Source organism: Pteropus alecto, unplaced genomic scaffold (assembly GCF_000325575.1).
Source record: "Pteropus alecto unplaced genomic scaffold, ASM32557v1 scaffold540, whole genome shotgun sequence".
Taxonomy (NCBI): Eukaryota; Metazoa; Chordata; class Mammalia; order Chiroptera; family Pteropodidae; genus Pteropus; species Pteropus alecto.
The window spans coordinates 189,495-202,764 of record NW_006429308.1 but is presented as its reverse complement, the minus strand read 5'-3'; the positions used below and the strand labels follow the sequence as shown (position 1 = coordinate 202,764).

Below are 13,270 nucleotides of genomic sequence, written 5' to 3'. Positions count from 1 at the left end.
AATAGTTGTTTAAATGCATTATCTCACAAAATTATAACTTAGGTGGTATTAATATGGACTTACAGAGAAGGAAATGAACTAAGCAAATATTATATGACCAATAAGTTGCCTAGTTTGAACAGTTGGAGACATATCTCAGCACTTTAGGGACAACTACCCCATTCTACCAAAGCGCTCATTCATAAATGGCTTTATCTCTACTCTGAGATAACTAATGGTTAGATTTGGAGATGCTTCTGAGTTAAGATCTTGACAATAACCTTTCGAATCTGCTTAGTCTTCACACTGTAGATGATAGGGTTGACCATAGGAGGGATGAGCAGGAAGGCATTGGCCATGATGGTGTGGACGAATGGAGGTGCTGAATGTCCATAGCGATGGACAAGAGACAAGGTGATAAGAGGGATGTAGAAGATGGCAACAGCACTGATGTGGGATATGCAAGTATTGAAGGCTTTCTGCTGCCCCTCTGAGGAAGCAATGTTGAGGACAGATCGGATGATCAGGACATAGGAAAGCAAGATGCAAGGACAGTCAAATCCTGTCGTGGAAAAGAGTGCAAACAGGCCAAGGATGCTGTTGATTCTGTTGTCTGTGCATGAGAGTTGAATAAGATCAACGTGGTAGCAGTAAGAATGTGAAAGGACCATAGAACCACAGAAGGACAGCCTCTTGACCAAGAGCACAACTGGCAACATGACAGCCACATTCCTTATCAACATACTCACTCCAATATGGGCAATCCTGGCATTGGTGAGGATGGTGGTGTATCTTAGTGGATTGCAGATGGCCACAAAACGATCAAAGGCCATGGCCAGCAAAACTCCAGATTCCATGAAAGTAAATGCATGGAGAAAGAACATCTGAGCAATGCAAGCATTTAGGTTGATCTCTTGGGTTTCGAACCAGAACACAGCAAGAGTGGTGGAAAGTGTACACAGGGACAAGCTCAGGTCTGTGGCTGACAGCATAGAGAGGAAATAATACATGGGCTCATGGAGACTCTGCTCATAGAGGACCACAAACAGGATCATGCTGTTCCCAGACAGGGCGATGACATACACGAGACAAAAAGGAATGGAGATCCACACCTGGGCTGCTGTCAGTCCTGGGATACCCATCAAGAGGAACATCAGAGGCTGAGCATTGGTATTATTGAGGACCAACATAATGAGGGACTGAGAAGACAGTGATATTTGAATAATTGAACATAACACATAATGAACATATAGCTTATCACTTAGAACATCTTTCTTGCACCCTGAGATTCACTGAATTACTATTGCTGATTCTCCAAGAACTTTAATATTTTCTGAGTTTTCTGAAGCTACAATCTTCTCTTATTGCCTCTCAGTATTTCTTAGTTGTTAAGAAGAGAAGATTCCCGGAATTATTTCATATCAAAATTTCTTAGGTCTGTACTTATTTTGGTGGCAACAAACATTGCAATTAAATCATTCTTAAAAATAAAAGTTCCCAGTAGAATACCTAAACAATATGAGAAATCTGGCTTCCAGTAGTTTTAGATAATAAATTATTGATCCTTGACTAAAGCACCAAAAATATCAAGTCTCATTTGAAATGTAGGTATTATTAGGTTTTCCTGGGATATGTCCAGAAGAATGCCAAAGATGTCTCTAAGACACATGTTTATACATATGCTAAAGGGTAGTCTAAAGAACTACCCTAAAAAAAATGAGTGTAGCTCCCATTTTGTGAGAGTTCCCTTTGTTATTGACACTTAGATGCATTATATAATTTTATCCATACACTAACTCTAGAAGGTAGGTAGTAGTATATGTGATTTGCATATGAGAAAACTAATACTCAACAATTAGACAATCTCCCAAGGTTATCTTTATAAATCCCTGCCTAATTGTTGAAAAAAACCACATATATAACAATGATTGAAGAAAGAAAAAAAGGAAAGAAAGAAGGAAGAAAAGAAGGAAGGAAGGAAGGAAGGAAGGAAGGAAGGAAGCAAGGAAGGAAGGAAGGAAGGAAGGAAGGAAGGAAAGAAAGAAAGAAAGAAAGAAAGAAAAAAGAAAGAAAAATTGAGGGGAGAGAGGGAAGAAAGTGAGGAAGGGAGGAAGAATCATAACCGTCCAAAGAAGTATAAAAAATTGTTATCCCTAATATACATACAGAAAAAAATCATGTTTAAAATGATTAATTTTCCCCAAATTATGTAGTTAAGCAGTAGAAGAGCTGGAGTTGAAGCTGTATATATGTCCTCAATGCCTTCATTCAATAAGGCTGAGGACACATAGGAGGAATCTCTACACTAGTCCGATGAACGTCCCTGACAAACATTTTTCAGATGTGTGCTTTCAGAGACACATTGTGGTCAATGTGGCATCTTGAAGTAGAGTCCTAAATTTCAGATGTTAATTCCATAGGAATTATGCAAATAAGAAGCTCTTATGCTTCTCAGGAAAGGAATCTCATTAACAGTTGATGTGTGCAAAGGGTCCAAGAAATCAGGTGTCAAGGCTATACCTAACTATGGAAAACAACACCAAAACAGAACTGCCAAATTCAGTTGACTTATTTTAGTGACCCATTTATCGATTATGCTAATGTGCTTTCTGGAAATTTTCAATCCCTGTGTATTGTATGTCACCAGTCTCTATTATTATTCTTCCACCATTCATCAGTTTCTTTCGCTGGCTTTTCTCTCTACCCCAAGAACCTTAAATATGGAATTCTTCAAGGTCTGCCGTTTGCCCATTCTCAAGACATTTAAATAATAAATTAACTAATGTCACCCATTTTTGCAGTTTTATCTTTCACCTATTTAAATACAAAATTCAAATAAATATCTGAAAGCCATCTCTGGTTTCCACATTCCTGAAGACAGAACTTCCTTATGGACATTGCCATGTGGATTTCTCATGCATAAATTAAACTCAGTGTGTTCTAAACCAAATTGATTGTTTTTTCCCTATAATTATTGTTACCCCTAAAATTCTATCTAAAACTTATAATTTTCATAAAAATGAATCGGTTATGTAAATTAGAACTCTAAAAGTTATCCTGTACTCTTTTATCTTTCTGTCACCTGTTACAATTAATTACCAAGTCTTTTTTATTCAGTCTCTAATATTTCTCTTTCTTCTTTTACCTCTTCTTTATTAAAATACAAAATAACCTCTTTCAGATTTTCATACCATATAATTTGTACTATAAAATGAACCTACAAATAATAATAATTTATTATCAATATAAAATAACAAGATCTCCAAAGCAATAACAACATCCATTTATTAAACATCTTCTCTGCCAGCAAAAATATAAATAAGAAAACAATTCTTTGAACTGAACAAAAATGAGAAAACCACATATCAGAACCTGTAGGGCAAGACATTAGAATGCTATGTGTAGCCTGAAAAATATACATTTACTAGAAAACAAGGATGTAAAATATTATTTTTTAATTTTCGATGTAATATGCTAAGAAAATATTTAAATAATGTCAAAAGAAGCAATTAACAAAAATAAAAAGCACAAATGGTTAATAATAAAACCAAAGTTGATTATTTAAAAACAAAATATATGAACTTTCTTCAAGAGTAGTCAAGAAAACTTTAGATAAAGTATGATTAACTGCATGAGAAACTAAAAGAAAACAAAAGAATCGATAGAAAAATAAAACTTTAAATTTAAAATAGATGTATAAATATAATACTGTATTTGGCAACTGATGTAAAATGGATAATTTTAAATGAAAATACTGATCACCAAACACCTAAGAAATCAAATCCAGCAGAGAAAACATGGCAATGACAGGTAAAACTCCACCAACAACCAAACTTTAAAAAAAATAAGTAGAGTATTTCTATCTTTTACAAATTCTAGAAGAGCAGAAAAGAGGAAGTTTTGTCATCCACCTAAAAGCAATGCCTGGAGAGTTTTGGTTGTCACAACTGGGGAGGATGTGCTACTGGCATCTAGTGGGTAGACGCCGGGGATGCTTATATTCTACAATTCATAAGACAACAAAGAATTATCCAATACAAAATGTCAGTAGGGCTGAGGCTGACAAATCCTCTTCTAGAGAAAATAAAAAGATGAAAAGTTATTCATCTAATTACTTAGGATGACATATGTAAATATTATAAATAACATTTTAGCAAATCAGATGCAAATGTGCTCTTAAAGAATATTGTACTTTGTTTTATAAATAAAAAAAATTATTTAGCTTAAGAAATCTACTGATGATTTGACTATGCTAACAAACTAAGAAAGGGAGACATGATTTTATCAAGAGATAAAAAAATCAGAAAATTCGATGGCAAATTCTTAATATTGAGGAAGAAAATAAGTTCCCAAATGAAAAGTATCTTCTAGAAGTTTGGAACAAACATATTTACTGGTGACCTATTAAAATCAATGACAAGATAAGGATAATTAGTATCCTAATTATTATTCAACATTTTTTGGGACAGTTTCAGTAAATGAAAAAAGAAAATTTAATAAAAAACATAGTGCTAACCTTTTAAAGAACATAAAAATGTCTTTATTTTGATTTTTTACCTGAAAAAAATCTAAAAGAATAAACTGCAAAGACTTAAAATAGTGTTTACCAAAGAGACCAGATTTCTATCAATATCACAAAGTGATATAGCTATTCGTATTCACAAAAATTAACCACTGAGGAAACTTAATAAAAATAAGGATTTATTTATAGTAGCCACTAACTTACAAAATGCATGGGTGTAACAAAAGTTTGTGTTTGATGAGGATAGAGGAGGTCTGTAAAAATTTACTGCAGAATATAAAGAAAGTCCTTTATTCCTATTTTGAAGATAGGAATATTCAATAGAGAAAAAATGTGAATTTTCCCATTAACGCTCTCATAAATTCAAAACATTATTAATCAATAACATATAAGAGTTCTTAATGCAAAGTGACGGATGGATCCTAAATGTATTAGGTATTATAAATGTGCAAATATATTCAATATAATATTGAAAAAACAGAGAGATGATATCCTTTGATATGTTAAAATGTAGTATAAAGTTATTATAATTAGCAAAATCTAATAGTCAAAAATTTTAAAAATATATCCCAGAAAAGAATCGTGTTTCCAAAAAAAAAAAAAAGTATAAATGAGGATAAAGAATATGATGATAATGGCATCTTAGATCACTAGAAAAAAAGAACTGATATGTGATAAATGTTTGGTCAATTGGCTAACAATTTATAAAAAATATAAAATGATCCCTATTTTCCACATCCCTGCATCTGGATTAAGAATTTCAAGGCAAAACAAAACTCTTAAAATGGTATTAGTATGAGAGAAAATTCACTTATAACTCTTAGAGAATGCCTTCTTAAATAAGATGAAATTAAAGCCATTGAGTAAAATATTGATACAGAACACCACATCGAACTTAAATACTTACTTATTGCAAAAGATATATGTAAACAAAATAAGAAGTACAGCTTGCCATACATGCATTAGAAGGCTAAGATCAAAGAATGCTGCTACATTTGCTTTAGGTTGTGTATTGGTTTTTGTTTGGTGACAGTCTGTGGTTTGATAGATGATAAGGAAGTTGGGAACAAGAAAAAATAACATTAAACAGATTTCTGTGTCCAGAAGTTTTGGTCATAAAGAAAATGATGGACATTAGGATATATTATTCTGGTCCAGTAGAAAACTAAAGATGATGATAGAAGTCCTTGCTCCTATACTGACAGGAGGTAAGACCTTGGTAATCCATTCCCATCTAAGATTCCTCATTTGTACACCTTGGACATGAACAATACCTCGAGTCTGATTATTACATTGTTTCTGTGATGATCAATGACAACATGTATTTGAAGTCCTTCTTTTTAATTATAAATGGCTCCTACTAAAATAGCTATTAGAAAGCTCAGATTACAAGAATCCTGTAAAAAGTTGGAGCTGATGCCAAGTGAAAGAACTCAAATTTTCTAGCAAATAAGGATGTAGAAATCCACCAAATTTAAAAGCTGAAGAAAAAAAGAATAAAATATATAATAAATGTCAAATTTAAGCCACACAGAATCACAACTAACTCCATTTTGCTTAACTTAACTGACTTTTTCCCTTGAAAAGAAATATTTTCAAACTTCTGGCTGATCTTTCAATTCCCACAACCTTTAGCCTTAGCCTGTCACTCTGAACCCCTCTTCTCAATATCTCTACTCTTCTACCTCTGATTTACAGTCCTGTACTTCTAAGTACCTGCCTCCCCAACACCTCACTTCCATCCTGCCATCTGCTCTATCCCTTCCCTCCAGGCTAGCTCTCGAAGGTCCCTCTTCTTGATGGGCTGTTCTTGGCCCTAGCATCCTACCTGGCTCCCGACAAAAGGAAAGCTGCCCTTTCCACTCACTGCTCAGCCAAGTATGTATGTGGGTGGCTCTTGGACATGGTCTTCTGTAAGGAGACCAGCATTAACCCCGCCCTGCTGCCAAGGGACCCTTGGGGCTCAGAGATAATGTAATTATATGAGAAGTGTGATCCTAAGTATGAGTAGAATTTCTCAAGAGGTTCACCACACCAGACCAAAACAGGTCTAAATAGTATGTTTACCATCTCCCTTTTAATTATTTTATTGTCTTTATAAAATTTTAATGAATATAAACATTTTTTTCACCATTAACTTTATTTTTAAAATTTTTATTTTTTTACTTTTCAATTATGGTTGACATACAATATATTAGTTTTGGGTGTACAACTAGTGATTAGACATTTGTATAATTTTTGAAGTGGCCACCCCAATAAATCAAGTACCCATGTAACACCATACACAGTTATTACAATACTGCTGACTATATTCCCCATGCTATGTTCTATAGCCCTGTGACTATTTTGTAACTACCAATTTGTACCTCTTAATCCCCTCCTCACCTTCACTTTTTCTCCCAATACCTCCCCATTCGGTGACCATCAAAATCCTAAAAGCTGCTTTCTATTTTGTTCATTTATCCTGTTATCTAGATTCCATATATAAGTGAAATCATATGACATTTGTTTTTCACTGTCTGACTGCTTCACTCAACACAATACTCTCTAAGTCTATCCATATTGTTGCAGATGACAAGATTTCTTTTTTATGGCTGAGTAATATTCAATTGTAAATATGTACCAGCTCTTTATTTATTCATCCATTGATGGACACCCAGGTTGCCTTCATATTTTGGCTATTGTAAATAATCTGGCTGCAATGAACATATGGATGCATATGTCTTTTTAACCAGTGATTTGGGGGTTTTAGGATAAATACCCTGTAGTGGAAATACTGGGCCCTTCTATGTCTCTTATAAGCTTTGTTTTAAAGTCTATTTTGTCTGATATAAGTATTGTTACTTCAGCTTTTTTGTTTTTCCATTTTCATGAAATATCTTTTTCCATCCCTTTACTTTCAGTCTGTATGTATGTGTCTTTCAATCTGAAGCAAGTCCCTTATAGTCTGCATATGTAAGGGTCTTATTTTCTTATTCATTCAACCACCCTATGTCTTTTGATTGGAGCATTTAATTCATTTACATTTAAAGTAATTGTTAATAGATATGTAGTTATTGCCATTTATTAATCATATTTTTTATTTTTCTTCTTCTTCTTCTTCTTCTTCTTCTTCTTCTTCTTCTTCTTCTTCTTCTTCTTCTTCTTCTTCTTCTTCTTCTTCTTCTTCTCCTCTTCCTCCTCCTCCTCCTTCTCCTCCTCCTCTTCCTCCTTTTTCTTCTTCTTCTTGTCCCTTTAACATTTCTTATAATATTTGTTTGGTGATAATGAACTCTTTTAGTGTTTTCCTGTTCTGTGATTCTAAATGGTAGTTTTGCTAAGTAGAATAATCTAGGTTAGAGGTCCTTGCTTTTTATCACTTTGAATATTTTGTGCCAATGCCTTCTGGCCTATAAAGTTTCTGTTGAGAACTCAGCTGACAGTCTCATGGGAGCTCCTTTGTAGGTAACTAACTGCATTTCTCTTGCTGCTTTCAAGATTCTCTCTTTGTGTTTCAGCTTTGGCATTTTGATTATGATGTGTCTTGATGTAGGCCTCTTTGGGTTCATCTTCTTTGGGACTTTCTGTGCTTCCTGAGCTTGTATGTCTATTTCCTTTCACAGATTAAAAAAGTTTTCTGTCATTATTTCTTCAAATGAGTTTTTGTTTTCTTGCTCTCTTTTTTCTCCATTACCTCAATGACACGAATGTTGGTACACTTGATGTTATTCCAGAGGCCTCTCAAACTATCCTCATTTTTTATATTCATTTTTCTTGTTGCTGTTCTGATTGGGTGTCTTCTGCTACCTCATCCTCTAAATCATTGATTTGATCATCTGCTTCATCTAATCTGCCGTCGATTTCCTCTAATGTATTCTTTATTTCAGTTATTGTATTCTTCATCTCTGACTGGCTCTTCTTTATGTTTTCTACCTCTGTTTTTATGTTTTCTAGCTCATTGTTGAAGTTCTCACTGAGATCATTGAGCATCCTTATAACAAGTGTTCTGAACTCTTCATCTATTAGATTGCTCGTCTCCATTTCACTTAGTTCTTTTACTGGGGTTTTATTCTGTTCTTTCATTTGGAATATGTCTCCCCATTTTTGCTGCCTCCCTGTGTTTGTTTCTATGTATTAGGTAGACCTACTATGTCTCCTGGTCTTAGTAGAGTGGCCTTATGTAGCAAGTGTCTTGTAGGGCCCATTGGTGCAGTCTCCCTGGACACCTGAGCCATATGCTGCAGGTATGTCCTTTGTGTGGGTTGTTTATTGTAGTTGAGTCTTGTTTGCTGTTTGCACATTAATGGGAGAGACTGACTCAGGTTGATTGGTTGTGAGGACTGGCCGTGACTACAGTAGAGGCACTATTGTGCAGGGGTGAATCTGAGGAGTAGAATTTGCTTTAGCAGGGCTCTGATGCCTGCTGAGTCTGCCCTTTGGGTGTGTATTTCACAGAGGTGGCCAGGTGGTGCTTTGGTGTGGTCTGAAGCTTGCCACTAGGTATATTCGTTCTGGAGCCTCTTGTAAGGAGCCCTGCCTTCAGCCAAGTTCAGCTGCAGCCTATACCCTGCCTGGTACCACTTGGAATGAGCCACAAAGCAATCATCACATGGCCACCACCCATGCTGAGCTTGGAGGTGCCTGGGAAAGGCTAAGCTGTGAACTGAAATTGTCTGCTGCCAATGTGGGGCTTAAGGCTATTCGGCAAGAAGTATAGGGCATACTGAGGCTAGATGCTACTTGTTTGGGTTTTGTATCTTCAAGAGATTTTTAGGAAATTCCACAACATGAGCCAAAACAGGCCTGGGACTAACTTGGGTGAGCAAGTCGGGTAGGGCAGGGTCTCAGGCTTCTCCACTAACTTTAGATTTTATTTACTGCTATGCAGGTGAGAAATGCCCTTACACATCTCTCCTTCTATTTTCCCATTCCCAAATTGTCACCTATAGCTTATTTCCCTGGATAAGCTATATAAATAAACATAAGGCCTTGGAGCTATGATTAAATATTGCATATTTGTGTTTCAGTTGTTTGAACTTTAAAGCAAATAAATTTTTATTGAAAATGACTAAATAAACATTATTCAACACAGAATCTAGAATACATAATATGACTAAAAAAGAATGATAAATCATCCTACATCACTAAATGTATACCACTATTAGAGGAGGCATCCATTCAGCAAAATAAAATCAATGCTTTCCTTGTACAGTGATTCATTTATGTCAAAATTCTGTTTAATTTACATTGAACCATGGTTTTCTGAGACAGCTTTCTGTTTTCTCTGGAATCCAAATTATCTTCCAATTTGCCTGCTAGAAAAATAAAGACAGGCTTTTTTCATCATCTCACTAATGACTTACTGTTAATTATTCACAACAGTAATTAAATGCTTGCAAAATTTAACCACCATAAAAATATCCTCGAGAGCTTGTTAAAATGAAAATTCTCATTCATTAGATCTGGGATGAGGCCTGAGTTCTGAATTTCGGACATAACTTCTGCTCTGAAGCCATATTTTATGCAAGGCTTTAATACTTCCTGCATTTTTTAAGGCATAGTGAATTGCTGTTTAATCAGATTACTTTCCATGGCACTCTTGAGTAATTTCCACTCATACTTGTTTAGCAATAGTTCAACTTTATTGTATATCTGTTTCATTTTGTTGAAAGCACATACTCCAGTTAATTCAGAAAAAGAAAATAGATGCAGAAAATGATAAATTATCTGTTTCTATCTGTCTAAATATTGTTTTGCTCTGGCATATTATTAATAGATTGGCTGTATACAGAAAGGTTCAGCTTTAAATAATTTTCTCTGAACATCTTAAGGTTTTATTTAATGCACTGAATAAAACTTCAGAAAAAATTCTGGATCTTTATATCTATACCATAAAAACTTAACCTCTATATTTTAGTTTCTCTACCTATACAATGAAGATCCTGAGACCTATTTCACTGAGTTATTATAGAAAATAAGTAATAATGTAGTTTGAAAACTTTTAGAATACAATCTAGTACATAGAAACTATTAAACAACTCTTACCTATTCACTGCTAAGGCTGTGAGACAAAAACTAAATTTATCAACCTTACTTTTAGGTCATCTTTTCCCTATTTTAGCATCAGGCTCTACTCTTTATCCTTGGTGCTTTGAAATTCCACTATATTATATCCAAATATACACACATTTTTCTCAATTCTTTATTTTTTTTTTATTTGCTGAGATGAGTAGTAGTCTTGGCTAAATGTAGCAAAATTTAACTAATCGATTAACAGGTAATTTGGTTGTTTCCACATTTTACCTATTACATATACATTTTTAACATTTTTTGATGTATCTATAAATCATTTATTTGAGGTATGCAACTAGAAGTAGAATTGCTTAGTCAAAAAGATGTTTAAGATTATTAAGGTTAAAGAAATTTCCAGAAATGCTTCTAATGTGGCTGTACTCAGTTCATGAGTGCTCCAATTGTTCCACATTTTGCCAATACTTAGTGTTGTCATTATATTTAATTTTAGTTATTGTAATGAGTTTTATTAATTCTCATTGTAGTTTGATTTTTCATTTCCTTATGAATAATAATATTTAGCATCTTTTCATATATTTTTCCCATTTATTTACCTCCCTTGTGAAGTGCCTGTTTAAATAACTTGCTTTTTAAAAAAATAAGGAAGATTCTAGGAAACATGGCAGAGTGACTGACAGACATTCTCAGATCTTTCTCCTTGAAACAACAATAAGCTGAACATCTAAAACTCAACAAAAAGCACCCAAACTGCACACCAGCATATCTGAGCATAGGATCTGTGCATAAGAGCTACCATAGGTCAGAACTCCAGGTGTAGGGCAATGAACTGGGAGAAATAAAGAAGCTGCCTCTCTCAGCCTCCGGAGCTCCCTGCAGGAGGAGATGGAGGGGTGAAGGTCCAGCGACTTACCTGAACAGCCCTTTCTGGGAAAGCCGTGAGCTCCCTGTGGCTGGCAGGCGGCAGGGCCCAGTCATCAGGGCAGAAAGCAGAGAAGTGGGAAGGGATTACAGAGAAACAATAATTGATTTCTACCAGCCCCAGTTGCAACACCGAGGCTGAGCCAAGGCCCCAACCACAAATCCAGAAGACCCCCACTCCCATACCCTCCAAGACCAAACAGCACGGAGCCCCAGAGGAATCTGAGCAAACACTGCTAAAACTATCACTGACATTGAAAGGGACTGAAACTGAGGATACTGAGCCTGATTAAATATCTACAAGAAAATAAAAAGGCATTATTTAAGCTTTATATAAAGCAAGGATCCAAAAGGTTTAGACACCACCTACTGGAAATCAAAAGAAAAGTGCAGTCTTTTCTGTGCAGAAGGCTAAAGAGAGACCTTTATATAATAAATCTTCTTTCTGGAAAAACAACAGAATACACTTCCATTAATGCCCAGGCAGAGAAATAGTCCATTAAACACAATGAACAACCAAGGTGACAAGGCATCTCAGAAAGAAAGAAAAACATCTCAAGAAAATAAGCTTACAGACATAGAAATATGCGACTTAAATGACAGAGAATTCAGGATAGTACTTCTGAAAAAAACTCAGTGAGTTCTGAAATGAGTCATATCAACAATTCCAAGAATTGATAAAACAATCAGATGAACAGAGAAAGGAGATTGAAACCCACAAAAAGAACTGAATAGATCTTCTGGCGATAAAAGAAAACATACTGCAAGAGTTGAAAAATGAAATAGCAAGCTTGGGAAATAGAGTTGACCAAATGGAGGAAAGGATCGGTGATATCAAAGACAGAAATCTAGAAATAAATCAGAAAGAAAAGAGAACTCGAAGAATGAAAAATAATGAAAGAGAAGAGAAATACAAGAACTAGCTGATACCATCAGGAGAGGAAGCATAAGAATAATGGGCATTATCGAGGGCGAGGAAAAGAGCAGGGACTAGAAAGCATTTTTAGACAAATAGTTGACAAGAATTTCCCAAATCTAAGGAATGAACTGGAGCTTGGAATTCAAGAAGTCAACAGAACACCCAATTATCTCAACCCAAAAAGGCCTTCACCAAGACACATTGTAGTAAAATTATCAAAAAACAACCACAAAGACAGAATTCTCAGGGCTGCCAGGGAGAAGAAAACGGTAACTCATAAAGGAAAACCCATTAGATTATCCTCGGACTTCTCAGCGCAAACCTTACAAGCCAGAAAAGGAATGGAATCAATATTTAAACTGTTAAGTGAAAGGAACTACCAGCCAAGAATAATGTATCCAGTTAAGCTCTCCTTTAGATATGAAGGAGAAATTAAGACCTTTCCAGACATACAAAAATTGAAGGAATTCTCCACTACGATGCCTGCACTACAGGAAATATTGAAAGATGTCAGCTCATTTAAACAAAATTTAAAAAAAAATACATAATTAGGAGTAAAGTGCCTATTAGGCAAATAGAAGCAGAGGAGTGCAAACTTTACTAAGAACAGGGCATTATAAGCTTAAATAATAAGAGAATTGCTATAGCAAGATAGTAATGAATGTTCAGCATACATAGAAACAAAATGAGATAACAATGATTGAAAAGGCGGGGATTCAAAGATCTAAATTCATAAAGGGGAAAGGAGATAAGGCACATGAAGAAGAAAATGGATGACTGTATATATATAACTATCCTTTTCATATTCATAATGGTAACCACACAGCAAAGATTCAGAACTGAAGTATACAACATAAAACAAGAAGAACCAGAGGGAAAACCCAAAAAAGCCAATCAACATAAAGAAAAAAAAACCACAA

At 34.9% G+C, this 13,270-nt stretch overlaps 1 protein-coding gene across 1 annotated transcript; it reads right to left on the bottom strand.

The window, feature by feature from the left end:
- Window positions 1–218: 218 nt before the first annotated feature.
- On the bottom strand, window positions 219–1,199 carry LOC102879788 (olfactory receptor 51F2). Its single transcript, XM_015595087.2, has one exon. It carries the CDS (start codon window positions 1,167–1,169, stop codon window positions 219–221), a length of 951 nt encoding a protein of 316 aa, XP_015450573.1. The 5' UTR covers window positions 1,170–1,199.
- Window positions 1,200–13,270: the final 12,071 nt, after the last annotated feature.